The sequence below is a fragment of the Elephas maximus genome, chromosome 14 (assembly GCF_024166365.1).
Source record: "Elephas maximus indicus isolate mEleMax1 chromosome 14, mEleMax1 primary haplotype, whole genome shotgun sequence".
Classification (NCBI taxonomy): domain Eukaryota; kingdom Metazoa; phylum Chordata; class Mammalia; order Proboscidea; family Elephantidae; genus Elephas; species Elephas maximus.
This window is the reverse complement of record NC_064832.1, coordinates 93,067,480-93,094,090: the sequence shown is the minus strand read 5'-3', so window position 1 is coordinate 93,094,090 and position 26,611 is coordinate 93,067,480. Positions and strand designations below refer to the sequence as shown.

Sequence of the window (26,611 nt, the reverse complement as noted above, 5' to 3'; positions counted from 1 at the left end):
AGCACAACCTGACCAAGATACACAGACACTGACAGGTACCAAGAATAAAGGTCAACTACAGTAAAAGCTATAACATACATAATTTTGCAGCAAAAAAAAAAAAAAATAGTAATACGCAAAAAATATGTGAGTGGTTACATAGATATGTATGCTATATGGGTGTGGGGAGGCGTGTGGGAGTACATGCTTGTGCATATACGGGGATATTTGTGTGGCTTCAGAAAGCAAATTATTATAATAAAATGTGCAAAGACCTGGAGATAGAAAAACAAAAGAGAAGAACATACTCTGCATTTCTCAAGTTGAAAGAACTGAATAAAAAATTCAAGCCTCGAGTTACAATATTGAAGGACTCTTTGGGAAAAATACTGAATAACGCAGGAAGCATCAAAAGAAGATGGAGGGAATACAGGGTCACCATACCAAAAAGAACTGGTTGACATTCGACCATTTCAAGAGGTAGCATATGATCAGCAACTGAAGTTACTGAAGGAAGAAGTCCAAGCTGCACTCAAGGCACTGGAGAAAAACAAGGCTCCAGGAAGGGACAGAATACTAACTGAGATCTTTCAACAAATGGATCTACCATCCATGCCAAGAAATTTGGAAGACAGCTCCTGGCCAACAACTGGGAGAGATCCGTATCTGTGCCCACTCCAAAGAAAGGCTATCGAACAGAAGGAGGAAATTATTGAACAATATCATTAATATCACATGCAAGTAAAATCTTGGTGAAGACAATTCAGTATACCGACAGGGAACTGCCAGAAATTCAAGCTGGATTCAGAAGAGGACGAGGAACCAGGGATATCACTGCTGATGTCAGATGGATCCTGGCTGAAAGCAGGGAATATCAGAAAGATGTTTATCTGTGTTTTATCGACTATGCGAAGACATCTGACTGTGTGGATCATAACAAGTTATGGATAACATTGCAAAGAAGGGAATTCCAGAACATTTAATTGTGCTCATGAGGAACCTGTACATAGATCAAGAGGCAGTTGTTCGAACAGAATGATGGGATACTGCATGGTTTAAAGTCAGCAAAGGTGTGTGTCAGAGTTGTATCCTTTCACCATACCTATTCAATCTGTACACTGAGCAAATAATTGGAGAAGCTGGACTATATGAAGAAGGATGTGGCATCAGGATTGGAGGAAGACTCGTTAACAACCTGCGTTACGCAAATGACACAACCTTGCTTTCGAAATCGAAGAAGACTTAAACACTTACTGATGAAGATCAAAGACGACAGCCTTCAGGATGGATTACACTTCAACATAAAGAAAACAAAAATCCTCACAACTGGACCAATAAGCATCATGGTAAATGGAGAAAATACTGACATTATCAAGGGTTTCATTTTACTGGGATCCATAATCAACGCCCACGGAAGCAGCAGTCAAGAACTCAAATGACATATTGCATTGGGCAAATTGGCTGCAAAAGATCTCTTTAAAGTGTTAAAAAGCAAAGAGGTCACTTAAAGGACTAAGGTGCACCTGTTCCAAACCATGCTAATTCTGAATCACCTCATAGGCATCTTAAAGCTGGACCATGAACAAGGAAGACTGAAGAAGAATTGATGCTTTGAATTACTGTGTCGGCAAAGAGTACTGAATATACCGTGGACTTCCAGAAGAAGAAATAAAACTGTCAGAATGCTCCTTAGAAGCAAGGATGAGAAGGACATCATGTTTGGTAAAGTGGAGGGTTAGCGAAAAAGAGGAAGACCCTCAACAAGATGGATCGACACAGTGGCTGCAACAATGGGCTCAAACATAGCAATGACTGTGAGGATGGTGCAGGACCAGCCAGTGTGTTTTCATTGTACATACAGGGTCACTGTGAGTCAGAACCGACTCTATAGCACCTAACAACATGTATATACATGTTTGCATGTACTGCATATATATTCATATATACAATAAGGCACATGGGGGCACAGTTAGGGATACTCCCTAGACATATTCAAACACCTCGTGGGATTGATGTACTAGGTTTGAACATTCAGGACCATAGTCTTGTGGGACAAGTAGGTCAATTGGCATAACTTAGTTCATAAAGATAATGTTCTACGTCCTAGTTTGGTGATTAGCTTCTAGGGTCTTAAAAGCTTGTAAGCAGCCATCTAAGATACAACCATTGGTCTCTTTCCATCTGGGGCAAAGGAGAGTGAAGGATACTAAAGACTCAAGAAAGAAAGTAGTCCACAGAACTAATGGCCCAGAGTCTCTTCTAGCCTGAGACCAGATGAACTAGACAGTGCCTGGTTACTACCGCCAACCATTCTGACCAGGGACACAACAGAAGGTCCTGATTAAAATGGGAGAAAAGTGTAGAACGAAACTCAAATTCATAAAGAAGACCAGACTTACTGGACTGATGGAAAGTAGCAGAGCCCCTGAGACTACTGCCCTAAGATACCCTTCTAACCTGGAATCGAAGCCACTCCCAGAGGTCACCTTTCAGCCAAATAATAGACTGGCCTAAAATAAACAATAACTCCCATGAGGAAAGTGCTCCTTTCAACTATCAACTATACGAGACCAAATGTTCAACATTTACCCACAAGCAAAGATGAGAAGGCAAGGAGGGGCAGGGAAACTTGATGGATGGAAATGGGGCAGGCAGGGTGGAAATGGGGAGAGTACCAATAGATTGCAGAATTATAACCAATGTCAGGGAACAATTATGTATGAATTGTTGAATGGCAATCCAATTTCCTGGGTAAATTTTCATCTAAAACACAATAACCACCCCCCCTCCACCAAAAAAAAAAAAAAAACCCAAAACACAACAATGCTCTTCCTACATTTTCTTTCTTAACGATGTAACTCTTCCATCCGGTCTCCCAAGCTAGAAACCTCGGTTATCCTCCACCTGTCCCTCCCCTCATCCCTCTGATCAAATTCTCCCCCGAATGGGGTGCCTGGGGAATGCTCAAGCACCTGACCTGTACCCACGCACACCCTCCTCTGCCCACTGCTAATTACTATGTATTATTCCATCACTGCAGGTTGAGGTATCTCTGGATTGTTGGCAAATGGTTACTGACCAAATCACTATTAAGCAGTTAGTTTACCAGCTGGATATTTTGCTGACCCTCATGTGTGACATGGAGCTCTTGGGTGGTGCAAAGGTTAACATGCTCAGGTGCTAACCAAAAGGTTGGAGCCCATCCAGAGCACCTCGAAAGAAAAGACTGCCGATCTACTTCTGAAAGATCAAAGCCACTGAAAACCCTATGGAGCGAAGTTCTCCTCTGACACGTAGGGGGTCACCATGAGCTGGAGTCACCGTGATGGAATATGTGACTGGGTTTGGTAGGAAATTTACAGGTTGCTTTTCCAAGGACGGACCCTGGTGTTACAGTGGTTAAGAGTTTGGCTGCTAACCAAAAGTCTGGCAGTTCAAATCCACCAGCTGCTCCTTGGAAGTCCTATGGGGATAGTTCTACTCTGTCCTATAGGGTCACTATGAGTTGGAATCGACCTCATGGCAACAGGTTTGGTTTTCCGGTCTTCCAAGGACACACCTGGAGCAGAAAGTGAATTAAGGTAATCGAGAACTCAAGACTGAAAAGGATGTGTTCTGCCATTTAGAACCAGCCACCCCATGACACTGTCAACACTACACAAGGCTCTTTTCAGAGCTAGAAAGTTTTCTCCTCTCCCCACTGTCCTTGCATGCCTGAACGAAGCAGATCTTCACTTCAAAGGAAGACCCAGCTACTGAGACACAGTGGCCTGATTTGAGCTAAATACCACAGGTCAATAAAAGGAGGCGATATAAGGCTGATTTGTGGGTAAGCAGCTATTATCTAAGGAGCCCTGGTGGCACAGTGGTTAAAGTGATCAGCTGCTAACTGACCACCAGCACTTCGCAGGAGAAAGATGCGGCAGTCTGCTTCTGTAGAGATTTCTAGCCTTGGAAACCCAGTGCGGTCCCTATGAGTTGGAATCAACTCGACGGCAGCGGGCTTTGCTTTTACCTATTATCTAGGAGCCCCGGTGGCATAACAGCTGAGTGCTTCGCTGCCAACCTAAAGGCCAGTAGTTTGAACCCGCCAGCAGCTCCATGTAAGAAAGACCTAGTGATCTGCTCCCATAAAGATTACAGCCTTGGAAACCTCATGGGGAAGTTCTACTCTGTCACTGGACTCGCGATGAGTCCGAATCCACCCGATGGCAAACGACAACAGCAACACGAACATTATCAAGGAGCCCTGGTGGTACAATGGTTAAGCATGTGGCTGCTAACCTATAGGATGGTGGTTTGAACCCACCCAGCAGCTCCTCAGGAGAAAGACTTGATCTGCTTCCGTAAAGGTTACAGCCTAGAAAACCCCATGAGGCAGTTCTACTGTGTCGCCAGAGGTCGCTATGAGTCAGAATTGACTCGACAGCACCCAACAACAACAGCTATTACCTGGAACTTAAATAACTGACCCCCAAATTTTCAATTGGGCAAGCCATTTGATAACGCATAGAAAGGTCTTTAGTTCAAATGATATAGACATTTAATCGAAAACATTCTGGATTGGGTAGGCAAGGGAAGAAACGGGGGAGAGCTCCAGCTTCTGTTATTAACAACCACTTCCATCCTCTCAGGGGCAACAGCCTTGGCCAGGACAAACTAAGCTGCTGGGGTGGAGGGAGCAGGGAGTGGCAGTGGAAACCAAACTCCACTCACTGCTCTGCCTTTATTCTCCTGCCAAGCATTTATTTAAAGAAACTACTGATGTCAAAACCCCAAACTCCAGGGACAGTCTTCCCTCCGTCTGCTGGCTATCAGAGCCCTATCTGTTTCTCTAAGTATTCAGCATCTTTAGTTTCATTTTAGAAGCCATTCTGGGGTGGGAGCATCGGTCCCTTGTGTAGTGAGGAAGACAGCAGTATCAATACAGCTCAGGGGTCGTTGGCTGGAGGTGACGTGTGCACACAGGCTACAGGCCTGTATGTGCAGTTACTACAAGAGTGCTGACCGTCTGCCCCCTGCTCCTGTCCCCCTCCCCACCCCAGGTTGACCAGCAAGTCCTGGGGGGACAAGGTTCCAGACACGAAGACCATGTGTTAAGTCCGTGGGCCTGGGGACAAACACAGAACTCTGCCGCCTCGCATAGCACTGCCCTGGTGTTTCTCCAAGTGTCACTGCTTCCAGGTCTAAAATCCAAGGTGTTTGCTTTATTATGAACAGTTAAAAGGTCATTTTATTATAAAGAACACACACACGATAATCACAACTCATCCAGAACACATCCTCCGGACGTTAATCTCACAAGAAAAGCGTCCTCGTTCGGAAGGCTGGGCCACATATTTGTAGTCTGGGTAATTACCACATGGCAGTAAAGATGGAAATTCTTCTGACAATCTCACTTAGGAAAGCCACGAAAAGTCTACGAAGCACCCCCCCACCCCACACCAATCCTAAATTCTTCACGCACCATTATTAATTTACTCCCGGGAGCAAATACGCATCATCTCAGTGAAGAATTGAAAACACACACACACACACACGATCATAAATTTTCAAGTCTTGTGTAACGGTCAGTAACTCACTAGCAGACTGACTGAGGGACAGGAGGGAAAAGAGATGAGAACAACTACGACTTCTCAGTGAGGTGAGGCCACAACAGGACATATGCTGTTTGCCTGAGTCCTGCCCTTCGGAGAAGCAGAGGAGCCTTTGCACCTGTGGGCTTGGCCTCTGGCTGCCAGGTAACACTTCCATAGGCTGTGGTTGCAGGCGGAGCAAAGTCAACTTGGATAAACCAACACTTAGCCTTCCCATTCGTATCCCCAACCTCAGGGTCAACGTCAAATCCATTTGGAACCCTAAAAGAAACCCAGTTCACAGTGTTCTGATGACCTCGTTGGCAATAAAACCCCCCAATGATCCCATAAAGTATTACGAGCCCTAGAATATGGTCCCCCTCTGGGGGAGAGTATTTCTAGACAGCAGTAGGTTACGCCCGGCTGCTGCAGTGTCTGAGAAGATTCGTTACAGGGAAAGTTAGGCAGCGATAACCCCCTGGGCTTTGCACGTTGCCCAGAGGAAGTCCAAGTGTATTAAACTCTCAGCCTTCTCCTCCCGACAAAGCGAAGACTTATTTCATTAAGATTAAAACACAAAAGCAAACTACACAGCCTGGGGTGAGAGGGCCTATCTGGCTCTTTCACCCTGAGACCATATACAGTAAAACCTGCAAAAGCCAGAACCTGTGTAAGGCAGAAACCAGTCAGAGAAGGAAAACACAAGTATTTTCCAGTAGTGTAGAGTCACAGAAAAGTGGTAAGACTTCACCCTGTCAAAGGCGGAAAACTGTTGAGACCAGGAAAACACAAGGCATTCTCATAGAGTTCTGGCTCTCACAGGTTTCACTGTAGTTAACTTTTGAAGCCTCAGAGTTCTCATTTGCAAAACAAATTTCATGTCCTTATACTTATTAAGGAGCCCTGGTGTCACGATGGTTGAGCACTTGACTGCTAACCAAAAGGCTGGCAGTTCAAACCCATCCAACAGCTCCACGGGAGAAATACCTGGCAGTGTGCTCCTGTAAAGGTTACAGCCTAGAAAACCCTATGGGGCAGTTCTACTCTATCACATGAGGTTGCTATGAGTCAGAATCAGCTCGATACCGAACAACAACAACGACATCATCACTATTCCCTGGGGTTCATATGATTCTAAATAATAAAAAAAAGTATGTAATTATGTGTGTTTGCGTGTCTACTAGACGCCTGGTGGTGCAGTGGTTAAGAGCTTGGCTGCTAACCAAAAGGTCGACGGTTTGGATCCACTGGCTGCTCCTTGGAAACCCTGCAGGGGAGTTTTACTCTGTTGTGTAGGGTTGCCACGAGTCAGAATCGACTGGATGGCGATGGGTTTAGTTTTGGGGGGTTTGTGTGTCTATGTGAGTAAGAGGATAATGTGCAAATAAGCACGTGGGTAGAGACAAATCCTACATCAATATTCAGGGTGGGGAAGATGGCTGGGTTAAAAAGGAAATGCATTAGCCAGGGGATCATGTAATACATATGATTTCTGTATCTTGAAACCCACGGAGAAGAAAATCCTACTCATTGTGGCACCGATTCACATCCACACATCTTGAGAAGACGTTTGTGCCCACTGCACCCTAAATGGTGGGGGACACTCGGTGTTTCTCTCTGACAGCATTGTTGTTGTCAGGTACTGTGGAGTTGATTTCGACTCACAGCAACCCCATGTGACAGAGTAAAACTGCCCCACAGGGTTTTCTAGGCTGTAATCTTTACGGGAACAGATTACCAGGTCTTTCTTCCACAGAGCAGCTAGTGGGTTCGAACCGCCAACGTTTGGGTTAGCAGTCAAACACTTAACTGTTGCATCTCACCAGCATATGGGTAGCTTATACATCCTGTCCATCACCACCAGCAGAACACAGATGCCTTGGGTTTTAAGCCACTAAAACCAAAACCAAGCCCATTGCTGTTGAGTTGATTCTGACTCATAGAGACTCTACAGCACAGAGTAGAACTGCCTCATAGGGTTTCCAGGCAGTGGCTGGTGGATTCGAACTGCTGACCTTTTGGTTAGCAGCCCAGCTCTTAACCACTGAGCTACCAGGGCTCCTTAAGCCACTCTAGTGTCCGTCAATTACACTATTAGGTTGCTTAAAGCTATTGCTTTTCTTCTGAGGTTTATATCAGGGCCGGTTTAATAAGAGGGAGCAAAAGTTACACGCCACTCAAGGGCAGGTTTGATAGCACTCAGATGAGAGCTGAAGTCGTCATCCGAGTTCAGCCCTGTTGTTAAAGGGGCGTGGGCTAAAATGCAGCAGAAAAGACAAGCCATTTCACACTCTGCAGTGACCTGGAGAGGGCGCTCTCTCAAGTGCTTTCTAACTGACACTCAGCTACAATTCACGTAATTGGAAAGTCTTTTCATTTTTCTAAGGAAAGCAGCTTGCATAGCGGGCTTTATAGGCAGGAATCAGACAGAAAATCCAAGAAAAGATTAGTTTCCAGCTATGCTTGAGAACATGCAATTATTTCTTTTACTCACGCTTTCAAAGGAAAACAATCATCAACAACCATCGTCCCTGTAAACCCTGGCTGGACAATGAAGTCTGCCCAGGGCAGACTATAACCCAGAGAAATCACAGTGACTTTGAAGGGTCTTTCTTGACTTCAAAATCTTACCCAGCCACCCACCTACCGGCAAACACATGAGATTTTCCCTCACGGTGCATCCACAACGCGTATCTTGTCTTAACCTTCCTTCCAATTTCCATTTTGTTTTTTTCCAAGATGTTTTTCTGGGAAGAAGCCCGCACTGCCTGAACTCTAATGTATTTTGCTGTGTTTTGTTTTAAAGCAATGGTTTTTAATCCCTATTTGTGCTTTGTTTTTAAAACGAGCAAAAACCTTTCTCAAACAGAAGCTTTTACTGGAGAGCAGCAGAGCCGATGTGGCTGAAGCCAGGAGTGGAGGGCTCGGAGCACTGCAGCGGCCTCAGGCTTTCAGAAGACAACGACTTCAGCGACTCCGAGTTCTCAGAGAGTGGACGGTGGAGGACACGATGGCTCGGGGAAAACTGTACCCACCTGCTTCTCTCCACGGCAGAGTTCCTTCCCTTCTGTGCTTCTAGAACTGTGCTGTGCAATACAGTTTCCGTGCGTGGATACGTAAATTCTAATATTACTTAAAACTGAATAAAATGTAAAAATTCAGCTCCTCTGTTACTCGAGTCACACGTGGCGGTTATTTGTTGTTAGCTGTCATCAAGTCAGCTCTGACTCATGGTGACCCCACACACAAGACAACAAAACGTTGCCCCGTCCTGGACTGTCTTTACAATCATTGGTATGCTCAAATCCATTGTTGCGGCCACCGTGTTTTTTGAGTGCCTTCAGACCTATGGGGCTCAAATTCCAGCCTGTAGCTGACAATGTTCTGTTGTGATCCACAGGGTTTTCACTGATTAAATTTTGGAAGGTAATCACCAGGTCTGTCTTCCTTCCTAGTCTGGAAGCTCTGCTGAAACCTGTCCACCACGGGTGACCCTGCTGGTATTTGAAATACCAGTGCCACAGCTTCCAGCATCGCAGCAACACGAGAGCCACCACAGCACGACCCAGTGACAAGTGGCTAGTTACTACTACCCTGGATGGCACAGACATGGAACAGTGTCTTCCCTGCAGCGATAACGAGAGAACCAAAGAACATGGACACTTGGCAGCTCGCCCGCCTGCCCTGGTTCCTAGGCTCCAGGGAAGGGAAGAAATGGGGCGTAGATCTAAGTAACCTCAAATAGAACAACTTCCGGCAAGGCACTTGCCGTTTCAGAGCCTCAATTTCCATGGAGGGAACGGTGACGATAACTCAACAAGGCGGCTTTAACTGTCAACTGCACAATTAAGGAAGAATACTTTAAAAGGTGCAGTAGAAATGCAAGATGCTATACTGTACGCATACTGCTGATCTTAAAGACATAATTAAAAAGAAAATCATCTCTATAATAACCTGGTGGTGCCATGGTTTAAGTGCTCGGCTGCTAACTGAAAGTTGGTGGCTTGAACCCAACCAGTGACTCCCTGGGAAGAAAGACCTTGCAATCTGATTACAGCCTAGGAAACCCTAGGGACAGTTCTACTGTGTCACTTGGGGTTGCTGAGCCCCTAACAACAACAGAATATCTACCATGATTTCTGTTCTGGGTAAGATGTCACATACCCACTGACGTCCTGAGAAAAAATAGAACAGGGCCCTCAAACTCCCCACTGCCCTCCCTCTTCAAGGGACTCCCCTTTTAACTCTGTCTCTGTTTCCGGCAGCCTCCTTGCCTTCGCAGAGCAGACAGAAGGTCTAACTAGAATGTAAGCCCTAGGAGAGCAGGAATTGCTGCCTGTCTTATTGACTGGACACTGAGAAGACTGCTCCATACATAGCTTTTGTTGTTAGCTGCTGTTGAATTGGCCCTGAACGCATGGCAAATCCGTGCACCATGGGATCGGACTGTTGTAACCCCTAGGGTTTTCACTGGCTGATTTTTGGAGATTACCAGACCGTTCTTCCTAGTCTCTTAGTCTGGAGGCTCCCTGAAACCTGTCAAGCAACCAAGTAACACGCAAGCTTCCATTAAGGATGGGTGGTGGCTGCCCATGAAGTGCACTGGCCAGGAATTGAACCTGAGTCTCCCACGTAGAAGGCAAGAATTCTACCACTGAACCATTGCTGCCCCCTCAACACATAGTAGGGATGCAGTTTATTTGCTGAACAAATGAAAGGAGATCCTGGCCAATTTTTCTGACATAAGGATTTGCACTGAGCTTGCAGCTTTCCTGGTGAACAAAAACAAATGCAGAAAACCTGGTCTCTTCCGTTGGCTGATACTATGTATAAGGAAGGGTTTTATCTCTCCGTGCGGGACAAGATCTAGGGCCAGGAGGGCAGCTGCACAGTTTTGGTGGGGAGGGTTTTTAGCTACTATGTGTGAGAGCTGCCTCGTCCTAGAAACTGCGCTAAGCGCTTTATAGGTATGCCTCATTTAATCTTCACGTCTACCTTATTAGTGGGGCTGGGAGGTGCCAGTGGCTGACTGATTGATTTGGCAGTTTTATTTCATTTAAAAAATTATCATACAATAAACTTGACTTTGGGGAGGGACAGAGTTTTATGAATTTTAACACAAGTATAGATTCCTGTAACCAATCCCCAAATCAGACTACAGGATAGTTCCATCACCCCAAAAACTCCTTTATGCTGGCATCTTACAGTTATTTTATTTTCTAAATTAACATACAGTAAAATTGACTTTATTTTGTATACGATCCTGTGAGTTTTAGCACATGTATAGAACACACGTAGAGATCCATGTATCCACCAAAATTAGTAGCATACAGAAAAGTTCTAAAATAAAAAACAACTTCCTAGTGTTACCCTGTGGTGTGATTAATTACTTTTGTGTGTGGCCTTTCTAGCCATGGTCTTATGACTCCCATCCAGTTGATTGGGTAAGAAAACCAAACCCACTGCCATCGAGTCAATCTCAACTCATAGTGACCCTATAGGACAGAGTCGAACTGCCCCATAGAGTTTCCAAGCAGCGCCTGATAAATTCAAACTGCCTGCTGACCCTTTGTTTAGCAGACACAGCTCTTAACCACTATGCCACCAGGGTTTCTGGTGATTGGGTGGGGCTATGCAAATAAGATAACTGTGGCCCACAGAGGACATTGGTCGGTTTCACCTTAAAAGAGAGCCAATTCCGGAGGAGAGCCCACTACCACCAAAGGAGAGACCCTCAGGAGACAGTGCAGTGGGCTTCCCAGCCCATAGAGCGAGAAAGCTGAGTGCCTTTGGGCAGAGACTGAGGGCCAGGGAGAAGTAAGTGTATGCCTGACTCACGAATTTGGGACTTGCCAGCCTCCACAACCTTGTAAGCCACTTTTTTTTACATGGTTCATGAGTTCTGTGAGACATTCCATTGAATTAGGGAACCTTTAATCTGGAGGGAGAGTGAGGAGGGGAGAAGGAGTAGGTGATGTCAAAGATGATGGAGCGGGGCAGCAGCTTGGACACGTCCGACATTTGGGAAGCGTTTAACCTCTGCCTCGTAGGAACCAGCTTTGTGCTGATCCTTATGAAGGAACCATTCGTTTACACCCCTTTGTAGTCACACCCTCCGCCCACCCCCACCTCTGGCATCACTAATCTCTGTTCCTATGGCTCTCTCTTTCTATGATGTCATATGAATAGAATTATACAGTAAATAACCTTTGAGAGCGGCTGCTTTCATCTAATAGAATGCATTTGAGATTCATCCAAGTTACTGTGTGTCTCCATAGTTCATCATTTTTTCTTTTACTGACTACTGTTCTATCATATGGATAAACCACAGTTTATCCATCCACCCACTGACAGTTCTAAATTTTGGCAATTATGAGTAGAGGTGCTTTAAACATTCATAGGAAGGTTTTTGTATGAACATAACTTTTCATTTCTACAGAGTAAATTCCTAGAAGTAGGTTGGCGGGTCATCGGGTGAGTATACATTTAGCTTTACAAGAAACTGCCCAAATTTTCCAGGGTGGATGCATCATTCTGCATAGTTCACATAACCACCAGCAACATATGAGCGTTCCCGTTGCTCCACAGCCTCTCTAGCACCTGGTATTGCTGTGTTCTTTTTATTTTACCCATTCTAATAGGTGGTTGGAAGAAAGGCCTGGCAATCTACTTCTGAAAAATCAGCCACTGAAAACCTTCTGGAGCACAGCTCTACTCTGCCATTTTATTATTTGCTTTCTGTTTCTATCTCTCATTTCTACATTTGATCCGCCTTCTTTTGGATTATCTGAACTGTTTTTATTTTTCCATTTTAATTTATTATAACTTTAAAAACTAATTTTGTAGTTTTTTTCAATGGTTGATTTAGGCATTATAATACACATATTTAACTTTTCATAGTCTACTTAGAATCAGTATTTTACTACTTCAGGTATAACGTAGAAATTTCACCATCAAATACATCTCTTTCCTTTCTTTATGCTGTAGTTATCTAATGTATTGTATATGCCAAAAAAAAAAAAAAAAACCAAACCCACTGCTGTCGAGTCGATTCTGACTCATAGCGACCCTATAGGACAGAGTAGAACAGCCCATAGCATCTCCAAGGACTGCCTGGCTGATTCAAACTGCCAACTCTTTGGTTAGCAGCCATAGCACTTAACCACTACGCCACCAGGGTTTCCGTACATATATACATACATGGAAAACCTCATCAGACAATATTGTAATTTTTGTTTTCAACCATATTTTATGGATAATTTCTATTGATCTATGTTCAAGTCACTGACTCTTCTGCCTCCTCCATATTTCAAGTCATCTAGTGAGTTGTTTTTTTTGTTATTGTATTTTTTAGGTCTAAAATCTCGACTTGGTTCTTCTTTATATATCCATCCTATTTCTTTGCTGAGACTTTCTATCTTTCCATTGGTTTCAAGAGTGTTCACCCGTACTTCTTTGAGCATTTTTATTATAGTTGCTTAAAAATCAGTTTCCTAAGTCCAATATCTGTATCATCTCTGCATAAGTATATGCTGATTTTCTTCTCCCATGCAAGTTGAGATTTTCCTGATTTTTTTTTTGGTATGGAATAGTTGTGGATCATATCCTGGACCTTCAGAACATTATGTGACTGAGTCTTGTTTAAGTCCTCTGGAAAGTGTTGATACTTTTTCTGCCTTAGTAGGCAATTGACTTGATTTGGTTCAGGTTGCCAAGTTCTGACCAGTCTTTGGTGGTTATGATCCCAATATCAAGATTGGTTTTCAAACCCTTTGCAGATGGGTGAAGAAGGGAGAAAAATGATGAAGGGAGAAGGAAAAGAAAAAACCCTCTTTTTCCTTCCCAAGGCTCAGAGATGCACAGTGCCCAGTGGATTTTCATTAAATTTAATATCGTGGCTGAAGTGGGAATTATTTTCAAGCTATTCCAACATGGTATTTTCCAGAGGTACTCTTCCACCTGCTGTGAACAAAGACCTAATAAAATTGTGAGGCAGCATAAAGATTGCACACCTCTGACTGGACTCTCCAGAGCTGGGGAGGGAAGGGCAGAGGGTAAAGAAAGTACTTAACATTTACTGAGCCAAGCACAGTGTGGGGTAGTTACAAACTCACCTCCTTCATCCCTCACAGGCAAGACATCATCCTCTCCATTTTACAAATACAGAAAGTGACGTCACCAAGGTTGCACAGTGGTAAATGGGGGTGCAACTAAGATCTGAACTAAGGTCAGCCTCCAAAGTCCATTTTTCTTTACTTCACTGCAAGGTCTAAAACTGAGAGTATAAACACAAAGGCCCCCTCTGAAGACTCTGAAGTGCAGAGCTGACTCCCTCTACCAAATAATCAAGTGTACAGTTGAGGAGTAAAGGCAAGGAGCACCCCACATCCTGGTCCCTACCACCCCCGCCCCGCAAGTCTCGCATGCTGTGCTTTGCTATGAATGGTGTGAACAGCTCAAGTAAGCAGACAGTGACTACTGCAGATCACGCTGCAACAGAAGGGGAAAGAAGTTGGTTCTTGGAGATCTCTTCCTCTAAATGTCAGGCCTAATCCTTCTAGGCAGCCCTAGTGGCATACATGGTTAAGAGCTCGGCTGCTAACCAGAAGATTGGCAGTTTGAATCCACAGCCGCTCCTTGGAAATCTCATGGGGCAGTTCTACCTTGTCCTATGGCAACTCAAAGGCTAGTTCATTTTTTTTTTTTTTTTTGTAAAGCTGGGGACATTTAAAGCCCGGGAGGGAGTGGGATACAAGAATGTTCCATGGAAAAGAACATAAAAGAAATAAAAAAGTTTTCAATATCCCCTAGTAAATACCACACTATGGTACAACCGGGAGTCTCCACACTGTATCACATCTGGTAAGAGTTATTCGATCTTTAGCAAAGTATGTGGGACGGTAATTCTTACTCCATTAATTAACGAGAGGGACTCTCTGCAGTTAACCTTTACCACAGCTTTTCAAGATCTTGGAGCTCTGGTGGTGCAGTGGTTAAGTGCCTGGCTGCAAACCAAAAGTCGGCAGTTCGAATCCACTCCTTGGAAATCGAATGAAGCGGTTCTACTCTGTCCTATAGGATTGCTACAAGTTGGAATGGACTTGACAGCGACGGGTTTGGTTCCCTTCCCCCACCCCAGATCTATTTTGAACTTAAACAATAGTTCAGAAATTTCAACTTTTGGGAACCAAAGCTTTCATTCTGTATGAAATACCTTCGTGAACAAAGCCAGCCCATACTTCACTGTGTTGAAGCCATTGGTAGCCATTGGTAACCTTTTGGAAGTACGATACCAAGGGTCTCGTGGACCCTTGCTGATGTCCCAGAGGTCATGCGTGGTGGTGCTGATTCTCAAAGCTGAGGGTGGGGTGAAGGGGCGCGGGGGGTGGGGGGTGTTGCAACTGATTTAAGGTTTACAGGGAGAAAGGGGCCTCTGGTGGTGACCACCGCAGGGAGTCCCCCAGGGCCAGTGAAAAGAGCAGTGACTCTGCCCAAACTTCTTACAAGGCTACAGGTGTAAGCTGAGGACAAGAGTGTCCTTTCCAACAAATTCCCCGTAATAATTCTAAATGCAAACACAGGCCAGAGAAGACAAGGAGTTTTAACCTCAAAAAATTTAATCTCAGGAAAAAAGCTACAGTAGCTAACAAATTAGAATCACCGCCCACCACACTGTCTTACTAGCTCCCTCACAAAAAGTCAAAAAAAAAAAATCTGTTTCCACTTCTGCATCTGTTTATTAAAAAAAAAATCCCAACCCCCTGCCAGAGCCGTTAAGCAATAAAGTGAAACAAGGATGGAAGGTGAAGAAGGCCTCCAAGAATGAGGAACATGATAAAATGTAAGCACTGTGAGGTCTGCGTTCAAAAATGAAAATGCACTTGGAAAGGAAAGAGACCCCCCAGACAGCATTCGGAATCAATAACGTAGGAGCTGAGCTCTCTGCTCAGGGTCAGTGTGGTTTCCCTTTAAACTGAGATCCCGAGTGAATTTAGCTCATCAAGGCCTCCCTGCATCAGCATGGCGCGATTCCATCGGCAAACCCACCTGCCTCCTACAGCGCTCTGCGATCAAACGAATGAATCCGGCCAAGGCCGCAGTCGGCCGGCATGTGCAAGACCCATGGCCCTGAAGCTTCTCGTGTGAAAACGGCACTAGATTCCCTACGATTTTCTTTTAACAATACCCAGCACAAAGGCTTTGGGCTTCAAAGGGCTGGTAAAATGAGAACAACATTTGACTCATTTGAGTCAGAATCAATGTGACAGAACTGGCACCGGTACTGCTCACCGTTGCTACTGTAAAAATGTTCCCCGTTTTTTGGGAAATGAAACAAAAACAACAGCCTGACCGACTCGGCCATCTTCACCCCACTTCAGCCACTAGTGCACCACAGGTTGACAGAGCTGCTCCGTGATGACGGTTAATGCTATGTGCCAACATGTCTAGGCTATGGTGTCTACTTGTTTGGTCAAACACTAGTCTAGACTCTGTTATGAAACAGTGATGTGTGATTGAATCAGTGGGCCTTAAGTAAAGCAGACTACTTTCCATAATGTGGGTGGGGCTCATCCCATCAGTTGAAGGCCTTAAGAACAAAAAAGGAGCTTTTTCTAGGGTGTGCTCTGCCTCTAGACTATACAGACATTTTGCCAGAACTGCCTCACTCCCCACTGTTCCTTTCACCTGACCTACAGATTTTGGACTTGCCAACCTTCACAACTGTGTGAGCCAAGTGCTTAAAACCAGTCAGTCAATCTCTCTTTGTCCTTTTCTCCTTCTATACACACACACACACGCACGCACACACACTTACGTATACATAAAACCAAACCTGTTGCCGTTGAGTTGATTCCAACTCATGGAAACCATGTGTTAGAGCAGAACTGCTCCGTTGGGTTTTCTTGGCTGTGATCTTTATGGGAACAGATCACCAAGCTTTTCTTCCATGGCACCGCTGGGTGAGTTTGAATCATCAACCTTTACACTAGCAGTCAAGTGCAAACTGTCTCTTACCGATTCTATTTCCCTAGAGAGCCCTGAGACATGCTCCACCTGCGAAATTTCTGATTACAACCTGCAAGAGCGTCATATGCCTCGAAGAACCTTCTCTCCACTCTCGGAAGGACCTCCAACCCCTCCCTGCCTCCCTCCTCTCATCTCTCATCCCTGCAGAACTCTGCATCTGCCGTCTGCTCCCTCGCACCAAAAATTACTTCATCAATTCACCACTGCCCTCCTACGAGTTAGCTTCCAAGACACGTTCTCCCTCCTCTGTGATCCTCTACCTCCGTGTTCCCATCCTTTTTTCAAATCTCTGGTGGTTTCTTGAGTTTCCTTTGCTGGCTCTTTCTTGCCATAATCTCTAGTTATGGAAAGAAAGTTGCCATAAAGGTGGATTCAACAAGTTTCTGTCCTTGGCTCTTTTCTTTCAACACTCCCTTCTTTGAAGATTAAATTGTTCTTGTGGATAACTTCCCAATCCACAACCCTGTGCCTGATTTCATTCTCAAGCCTGGGTCTCACGTTTCTAACTGCCTGTAGTGGTGCAGTGGTTAACAGCTTGGCTGCTAACCAAAAGGTTGGCAGTTCAAATCTACCAGCCATTCCTTGGAAACCCTATGGGACAGTTCTACTCTGTCCTATAGGGTTGCTATGAGTCAGAACCAACTCAATCACAATGGGTTTTTTTTTTTTTTTGGTAGAAATTCACTGATGACCCCTCAAAATTATTATGCCCCAAAGCAAGCTCACTTTACTTTCATTTCACTTGGTTCTTTCTTTCTTAATTTAACGACCATCCTTCCAGTTACCAGGCCCCAAACTTCAGGTGTCCTACTTTCCCTGCCCTACTCCTTTGTCCTTAAACTGTGACTCAGGGGCAGCTTATCTAGTCGGCAAGGTAAGCGTGGTGTTTACCTTCCTTACTAGGTCATCTGCAGTGAACAATTTCACATGGGTTTCACTACATCTTTGACATAAAATTGTTCACTACAGATTAGTAAGTAAGCACAAGTAAGCTCATGCTTAGTTTGCTTCCTGGGTCATCTCCCCTGTCAGGGATTGTAAATTCGAAAAGAGGCTTTCATTCTGTAGGAAGGTGCTGTGGGGTTGGGAGACAGACAGATGCCAGCTATACACAGAAGCAGAATCTTTGATGTGGTGAAAAAATTGTTCACTACAGATGATAAGCACCATGCTTACCTCGCCTATTGAATAATCTAACAGTGCTATGACCTGTCCTCTCTAGGATAACCTGGCACCTAGTTTGTTAAGGACTGAATGTGTCCTCTCCCCCCCCCCCCCCCCCGATATATGTCCTAACCCCTGTACCTGTGTTTGGAAATAGAGTTGTTATTTATGTCATGTTTCCTTTATGTTAATAAGGTCACATGGAGTAGGATGGGTCCTGAACCTTCATCCCTTTTGAATGGTGTGTCCTAAAGGACAGTGGAGACAGAGACAGACACCTGGGGGAAGCCACCACCTGAGGACGGAGGCCAGGGTATCTATAAGCCCAGGAGCACCAGGGACTGCTAGCAGCCACCAGAAGCTGAAAGAGACAAGGAAGGACCTCCCCCTAGAGCAACACCCTGAATGCAGACTTCTGCCTCCTAAACTGTGAGGAAATAAACTCCAGTTCTTTAAGGCCACCCACTTGTGGTATCTTTGTTACAGCAGCACTGGGTAACTAAGATACAGTCTTTCTAGGCCTCCTGTCTAGGTTTCTGCATTGCTTTCCAAGTGGCCTCTGCTCCAAGTTTTTTCTAAAAAATGCAGCTGACCCTTTTTGACAACTGTGTGTGCTCCAAGGGAGCCTATTCCCAGTGTCCTCACTGTTCGCTGGGTCCCAGCTCACTACCGGCAGGCTGGCTATGTTTTGAACACCACAGAATCCGTCAAGGCACTCTACCAAAGCAGGCCTTCAATCCATCTCTGGGGAGCGGAACTGCCAATCATTTCAGGCTGTGATTTGGGACTCTTGGTAAATGCCAAAAGTTGGAAACGGCTTCCTCCAACCACATTTGAACACCTGAGTAAGCTGTCCTTGCTTTCAAAAGGAAAAGGTTTCTTCCTGTTTTCAGAAGTCACCAAACCCGTTTCCTTTGTTTTTTTGAAGAACCAGCGTAATTTGGCCTTTGCCAGTATGAAACAGACCTTAGGCTGCCATCTTCTTTTCAGGTGTGTCTACTGAGGAGAACGCAACATTTGCCCACGGACAGGTGTGTTTACTGAAGCAGGGTTCATTCCAACCATTTAGGACAATTTCCCACTGTTGATGGAAGTAGGTTGTGACCTAATGTAGGGCTGGGAAGAGGGTGATGGATCACTAGTATAAGAGTCAACAGAGTAATCTTTAACTTATTTCTGGGGCGTACAATTAACTTCACCCAAAGAATGTGGACTTTGTCCCTGGTTTCTGAGAGAGATGTCTTGTAATTTCCGAAGCGACTGGAATCTTTGTTATGCTAATGAGTGACTTGGGTGGGGGCTGGCCGTGCCAGAAAGATCCACCACATATCAGCTGGACCTCAGGAGAGGAGGGCTGGAGGTTGAGTTCAATCACATGGGCAATGATTTAATCAACCATGCCTATGCAATGAAACCCCAGTAAAAACTCTGGTCACTGAAGCTCACTGATTGGTTGGAGAAAAACATCAATGCTTGGGAGGGTGACCCATGACTTTTTGGGGCACAGAAGCTCCATGTTGGGGAACCTCTCAGCCCTCGCCCCGTATGTCTCTTTATTTGTATCCTTTTGGCTATAATAAAACTGTAATAGTAAATATAGTGATTTCCTGAGTTTTGTGAGTTATTCTAGCAAATTATTGGCCCAAAGGGGCTACTGGGAACTTCCAAATTTGCAGCCAGCAGATCAGAAATGAGGAGGCCTGGGAACCCCTGAAGGAGCCCTGGTGGCTCAGTGGTTAATGCGTTCGACTGCTAACCACAAGGTTGGTGGTTTGAAATTACCAGCGGCAATCTGCTTCCATAAAGCTTCACAGTCCTTGGAAACCCTATGGGATCGCCATGAGTCAGAATCAACTCGATGGCAGTGGGTTTAAGTTAGGGTTTTGGGAACCTCTGGGCTTCACAGCTTCACACCACACCTGAGGTCCTGGGAAGACTTGGCAGTCTGAAGGACTGTGCGCTCTAGCTTGTGAGATCTGACCCAGCTTTCTCTGGTGGCCAGGGTCAAAGGAAGAAGTACTAAATTGCAGTTAGTGTCAAAGAATACTTAGATTTAGACTTAGATGGTGTGTGTCAGGGAAGGTCCATGCACACAGACATATATACAGAGCATTTTACCATTCCTGACAATAAAATATCACTGAATAAAGTTTGGAGTTAATTTAATAGTACTGTACCAATGTTGGTTTCTTAGTTTTGACAAATGTACTTAGTAAGGCGAGATGCCAGCATGGGGGGAGGAGTATGGGTAAAGAGTGTACAGAAACCCCGTATTATCTTTTCAACTTTTCTCTAAATCTAATATTACTCTAAAATGAAAAGTTGATTAAAAAAAAAAAAAGCTCAGCTTTCTTTTTCTGTGTGCCGGGTAGTACACTAAGCCCTTCACAAACACCGGGTCATCTACTTCATGTACCAGCCCTATGAGATGGAGACACTAATCCACATGTTGTTGTTGTTAGTTGCTGTCAAGTCGGCTCTGATTCACGATGACCTTACGTATAAGAATGAAACATTGCCCAGTCCTGCACCATATCCATGGTCTTTGATATGTCCGAGCCCGTCATTGAGGCTATTGTGTCAGCCCGTCTCGTTGAGGGTTTCCCTCCTTTTAGCTGACCCTCTACTTTACCAACCATGATGTCCTTCCTGATGATGTGTCCAGAGTAAACAAGACAAAGTCTCACCATCCTTGCTTTTAAGGAACATTCTGGTAGTATTTCTTCTAAGGCTGATTTATTCATTCCTCTTGCAGTCCATGGTATAATCAATAATCTTCGCCGGCACCACAAATGAAGTGCATCAATTCTTCTTCTGTCTTCCTTTTTCATTGTCCAGCTTTTGCATGCATGAGGTGTTTGTAAAGACAACGGCTAGGATCAAGTGCACCCTGGTCATCACACTGACAAAAGAGGTCTTTTGCATAGATTTGTTTGATGCAATACGTTGTTTGATTTTATGACTGCTGCTTCCATGGGTGTTGATTGTTGATTCAGGTAAAATGAAATCCTTGACAGCTCTAATCTTCGTTTATCATCCACATTTATCCTCCTCGCCCACATAAGGAAAATAAGGCTCAGTAAGATCCACGAACAGCTAGACATCAACCTTAGGTAGTGAGTCTCACTTCAAATTCAGGCCTTAACCATCCCAATTTACACGCACCAACCTGTGTTTCCCATCTCATATTACTGTTAAAACCCACTGCCGTCAATTCCCACTCACAGCAACCCCACAGAACACAGCAGAACTGCCCCATAGGGTTTCCAAGGCTGTAAATCTTTTTAGAAGCAGCCTGCCACATCCTTCTCCTGAGGAGCCACTGGTGGGTTTGAACTGCTGACATTTTGGTTATCAGCCAAACGCTTTAACCACTATGCCATCAGGGCTCAGTGTGAAAATACATATATATTGATGCTGTCAGTAACTCAGTGTGAACTCCCTCTTTCATGGCTCCCCTCTGATCCATTCTCCTCACTGAATATCCTAGCTCAAGGGTCGCCTGGTCTGCATAGACATTAACTGCTCACAGCCTCTAAGGCAGAACAGGCCAGCCTCACTCTGTGCCTGCACTGGACCTGGCCACACATCTGGATAGGACCTGGTTCCCTTGGCCACACATCTGGAAGGACCTGGTTCCCTTGTTCCACGTGCCTGGCTCCTTCGCCAAGACTGCACGTCCCCTGTGTGCACAACCAGACTCAAAAGAGGTAATTACTCATCGCTTGTAGAATGAAGAAACAAGAATTGTAACCAGCACGTGAAATATAAACCAGAGAATCGTGAAATCTTAGGTTTGTCAGAGGCAGTCCAGATCAGTTGGTCCAAAAAGGTATGCATCATAATCACCCCAAGAAACATTTACAAAATAAAACTTTCTGGGTCTCGTTCCTCTAAACTCTGACTCGGGAGGGTGAGGGCGGGGCCCGGGCCGTCAGGAGGGCGAGGGCAGGGCCTAGGCCATCTGTGTTTTTTCTAAGCTTCCCCAGGTGACCATGATGTGCTGCCAGGTACGGGGTTTCACCCAAAAGAGAAGTACCTTCTGAACATGGACAGTCAACTTCTGCTCAAGTAACTCCAAGGTGAGGGAGCTCTTGACCATTAAATCAGCCTCTCATTGCTAAGCTACACTTAGTGCTTGGAAATCCTTTTCTACGTTCAGAGAAAATAAGCCTTCTTGGTACTTGAGCCCTTTGTCTAGATTTCATCCCTGGTACAACTAAGAAGATGTCTGCCTCCCTTTTCACGTAACCAGCTTGCAGATATCTAAGCAGAGCCATCAAATTTTCTCAAGTCTTCTCTCTTCCAGGCCAGTCACTTTTTTTAAAAAAAAATGGGATGCATTCTTTCATTTTACCATTTCAAATGTGAAACTCAGAGCTGGGTACAGCATTCTGGACATGCTCTGGCTCTTGGAGTTTGAATGGATGATCGATTTCCATGCTCTGGACTCTCTTTCTAATCAGGCAGTCTAGGGCAGAGGTTTTTTTTTTCTCTCTCTCTATGATCCTGATGGGGTAAGACCAGTGGAATATCTTAGATGGCCGCTCACAAGCTTTTAAGACGCAAGACACTACTCACCAGAGTAGAACACAGAACGTTTTCTTTATAAACTATGTTTAGGCAATTGAGCTAGACGTTCCCTGAGAGGGGATTTTTTAAATGCATGTTTACTAGACAATCAACTCCCCAAGTATCTACATACAACTGCCTTTAAAAGCCACTTAAGATTTCTCTTTATGAGCTTCTATTTTTAAGTAAAGGTACATCAGATTAGGCATTCTCTAGCATGCAGAACTGTCCATGATTTTTGTTCCTCCATCTTTTTCTCCTTGATTAATATTTTATTTCATATTTAATGGATATACTTTTAATGTCATTTTTAGCCAGTCTGCTATTGATAGGCATTTAGATCAGTTCCACTTTTTAATTTTACAATGTATAAGTTTGTTCATATGCCATTTCACCTATTAAAGTATATCCTTAAGATAAATTTCTACGATTGAGATTCAAAGTCAAAATATATGTGGATGTGACAATGTGTGTGTGTTATGTAGGGCTTTGTATGTTTCAAAGTACTTTTTAAGACCTGTGAAGTACAATACAGCCACTCCTCACTTATCGACATGGTTAGGTTCCAAAGACCAAGTTGTTACAAAAAAATTGGTATCATGTGAAAATGGAGCACGGCCACATCAGATCACAAAATGGAGGATGACTACATCATTACATAACTGCCAAACCACTGAGAGGCATGGCCCAGCCAAGTTGACACATAATCTTAACCACACAGTCAGCATTACTCCCATTTCGTACCTTGGCATTCATTACTGTCGGACATATGTCGTTAATGTGTAAAATAGTCAGATTGTAGATTTTTTACTGTTGTCGTAAATGTGAAACGGATAACGAGATAGTCGATAAGCAAGGAGTGGGTGTACAGAAAACTGCATGAAATATATATGTACTTAATAAATGAATATAAAGTGAACATCAATGAAACCACTGCTTAGGTCAAGAAATAAAATATTAACAACACTCCTAAAAGCCCCTCATATGCTTCTAGTCTTTACAACCTCCACCCTTCCTCCGGTAGTAGTTGCTATTTTTATTTTTGTGGTATTTATTTAAGTATCATAATTATTTAATTCTGACAAAAATAATTCATTTTGGAGGATTGTAAATAAAAAAAAAAACAAGTGAAGATGAGCTCTAAACATATACAGAATTTAACTGAAAATCATTTTAAGGTTGATTTGTCTTAAATCAATTTCTTGCCTTTTATCTTTGTCCTAATTGCTACTTACCAGGGATAACATAAAAATAAGATGAGACAGACAGACACACACAAAGAGAGAGAAAGGGAGAGAGAGAGAAACATAATTGTTGAACTTACCACAGGGCAAGTCGTTGCTCAATTTCCTTGAGAAAACTAGTGTGAAATTTGTGCAAAGGTTCAAAATTCGGGAATATGAGACTTTTCAACGTCTCGGGCATGGAGTCCTCCTTGCTCACTGTGCTCTGAAACCACTGAAAATGAAAGGTGGACACACTTAGAGGTGCAAAGATGAACAATGAATGTCTGCAACTCTTCAGAAGTAATGCTGCAACCAAACACACATGGAAGACAAATACTTTCCTGCTGGGCCTGTAATCGCTGGCAAAGCAGGGCCACTTCCCTCTTCCGCCCAGGCACACACAAACATAAGGAGCACAGGAGTTTAGGTGGGGGTGAGAAGTACCCTATATCTTTATTGTTTTCTGAAAGTTGCTACCAATCAACTGGTGAAGCCAGGATGACTCTTTATTTTTGGTGAAAATATATACAACAAAGCATACACCCCTTCAATGATTTTTACTACAGTTCGTTGACAGTGGTTACATTCTTCATGTTGTGTCAACATTCTCTCTCTGGCCCTATTGTTCTACCACCCGTTAACTTAGACTTTCTGCCCCTTAAAGTTCTCATTCATGCCTTAGAGTTACTGTTGTCCATTTGATCTCACACAGATAATTCTTCAAAAGAGCGTAATACTCAAGGTGAACGTTCTTTATTAAATGAGATAAATTACTGTTTAGTTTAAAGATGACTTCATGGGACAGTTTTGGATCAAGCCTTAAAAGTTGTTTCCAGGCAACAGACTGGTTCTTCCAGTCTCAATGTCTTAAGTAAGTCTGGTTCCTAATAAGAATTTTTAGTTCTGTTCCACATTTTTCCTCCTTTTGATCAAGATCCATCTATTGGGTCCAGGACAAATCCCTTAAATGGGCAACTACTCAAATCAAAACCTCCATTCTGGCCAACTCATTGGATCATCACTTATTTATGATTACTAAAATACCCTCTGCCTCATTCCTTTAGGAACATCCATCTCTGCTCCTCCGCTGAAACACTGAGCAAGACCGTGGCCAAACCAGGGTGATAAAGCAGCTTCTGTCACCCAAGGTCACTCGGCTCATAGAGGTGAGTTGGGATTCGATTTCATACATGTTTAAGGAGCACCTGCTGAGGACACAGCACAATACACATCTCGCAAGTCATAGAAACTCAACAAATTCCAGTTTACCTCCCAACTGACTAGTTCCTTCCCAGAATTGAAGGGTTAGAAAGACATCTGCAATGCCCTGAATGAGTTTCCAAGACTAAAGAGGACCAATTAAAATAATAAAAGGCAGTCTCCTGGCAGCTTTTACTGACACAGCTCATTTTATTATCAAGTATAAAATGAGGCTTCTCTTCGCCTCACAGGCAAACCCAGAGCAAAAAGAGTGGCTACATTTGATGACGTTCTAGTTCAGCGCATGCAGACAGTAAATGTTTCATTTTAATTTTCTCCAGTTTAAAAGCTTACTTCCTTTGCACTTGAAAATCTTAATTATATAAAATTTTATAGCGTATATTATAAATGAAATATACCACAAATGTCTAATTTCTATAACCCAGGACCAAATCCTTTTAATTGGAGTCAGACTTACTGATACTTAATTAATAACAGCCTCTCTCTCATAAAGCAGAATAGTTGAGATAAATTATGTCATCCAATTTTTTAGGGGAAACGTTAACTTACTGAAGTGATGACTTCAAGGTCCTTCAGGTATGTTCGTTCAGTGGTGGATACTTCCTTAGCGATGAAGTATGCTTTGTCAGTAGGGAATCTCTGCAATATCCACAAAAAGAAACAAGATGTAATAATCATTTTGACGTATAAGTCTCTAAGAATGTCCTGATTTTAAGAAAGTCCTGACTGAAGAGACATACTACCAATTCATAATTTTTTTAACTGGCATCAAGGCTAAACTCCTTCCGTGTGTGCGTGAGAGACAAAATAGTTTAAGAAAATGGATTTCTACGGTAAGAATACAGTCTAGGAGAGTTCTCTTTCCTGGAAACATTAGCATCACCAAAGGCAGTGAACAAGTGCATCTCGGCCACCACTGAGGACTAGCATTCAAACGTGGGCACCAGAAAATCTGATTAACTAGTAAAATGACAGAGTGATACAGTCTTCCAGGAAATAAATGGAAGAGAAATGATAACGCCCTTTCTCCTAGCTATGGTGGGCTGGCAGTGTCGGCATTCGGGAAGTGGAAGTCATATTGTTCATAGAGATACTGATGGCGGCTGGAGCTGAAGGGGCACAGTGACAAGCAGCCCGTCATCCATCAGCTGGTGACGCCATTAGGACTTGATTCCCTGGAGCCTATCTGCAAGATGAGTGCCCAGCACCCTGGAGCAGTCCAGCTGTCAGGTCTTGCTGTCTTTTTAAACAGTAAGTGATAGTTGGCCCCTTGTTGCCCGCCATCTTGCCAGAGCCCATTAGTACCTTTCTACGGACCTCCTCCTCGTCGTCCGTCCTTGGGCATGCCTGGTCATTCAGCAGTGGGCTGACCAAGGGAGAGGCCTGCTTGGTGTCGGGGCTCAGGTTGGGTGACAAAGTCACGTTGGCAGGTGCCGCCCCGCCCTGCGAGTTGACAGACAGCTCTGAAAGGTGAGGGCTACCAGTCAGGGAGCCTGTTTGGGGATGAGAAGTTTTAAAGAAAAAGAAAAAAAAGTAATTCCTTCTGGGGCCTGGTTTCCCTTTACAATTTTCCCCTTCTCAAAACTTTAGAACTTTGGCTATCACATGGCAAACTTAATGTTCTTATTTTCTAGTTTTTTTTCCCTTGTAAAGTTGCAGCTGCCATACTATTTAAGGTACCATCGTAGGAATAATTCAATTGAGCCTCTGTTATGTAATTAATGATAAGGTACAGAGCTCTGCCTGGAGCACAATTACAATAGTTTAAAAGTATAATGTCCCCCAAAATAGTATTTTCACCCCCTAATGACTGCCTCTGCGTCTAAGAATTACTCAGGAAAGACA

General features: G+C 43.9%; 1 protein-coding gene across 4 annotated transcripts in view; it reads right to left on the bottom strand.

The window, feature by feature from the left end:
• FARP1 (FERM, ARH/RhoGEF and pleckstrin domain protein 1) overlaps nucleotides 1-26,611 on the bottom strand; it is a 380,271-nt gene that overhangs the window by 50,906 nt on the left and 302,754 nt on the right. For all 4 annotated transcript variants that reach the window (XM_049853257.1, XM_049853260.1, XM_049853258.1 and 1 more), the window contains exons 14-16: nucleotides 26,072-26,259; nucleotides 25,316-25,405; nucleotides 23,644-23,777 (exon numbers count right to left, since the gene is read on the bottom strand). In XM_049853257.1, the coding sequence (XP_049709214.1) occupies nucleotides 23,644-23,777; nucleotides 25,316-25,405; nucleotides 26,072-26,259 (412 nt within the window). The remainder of the gene's footprint in view (nucleotides 1-23,643; nucleotides 23,778-25,315; nucleotides 25,406-26,071; nucleotides 26,260-26,611) is intronic.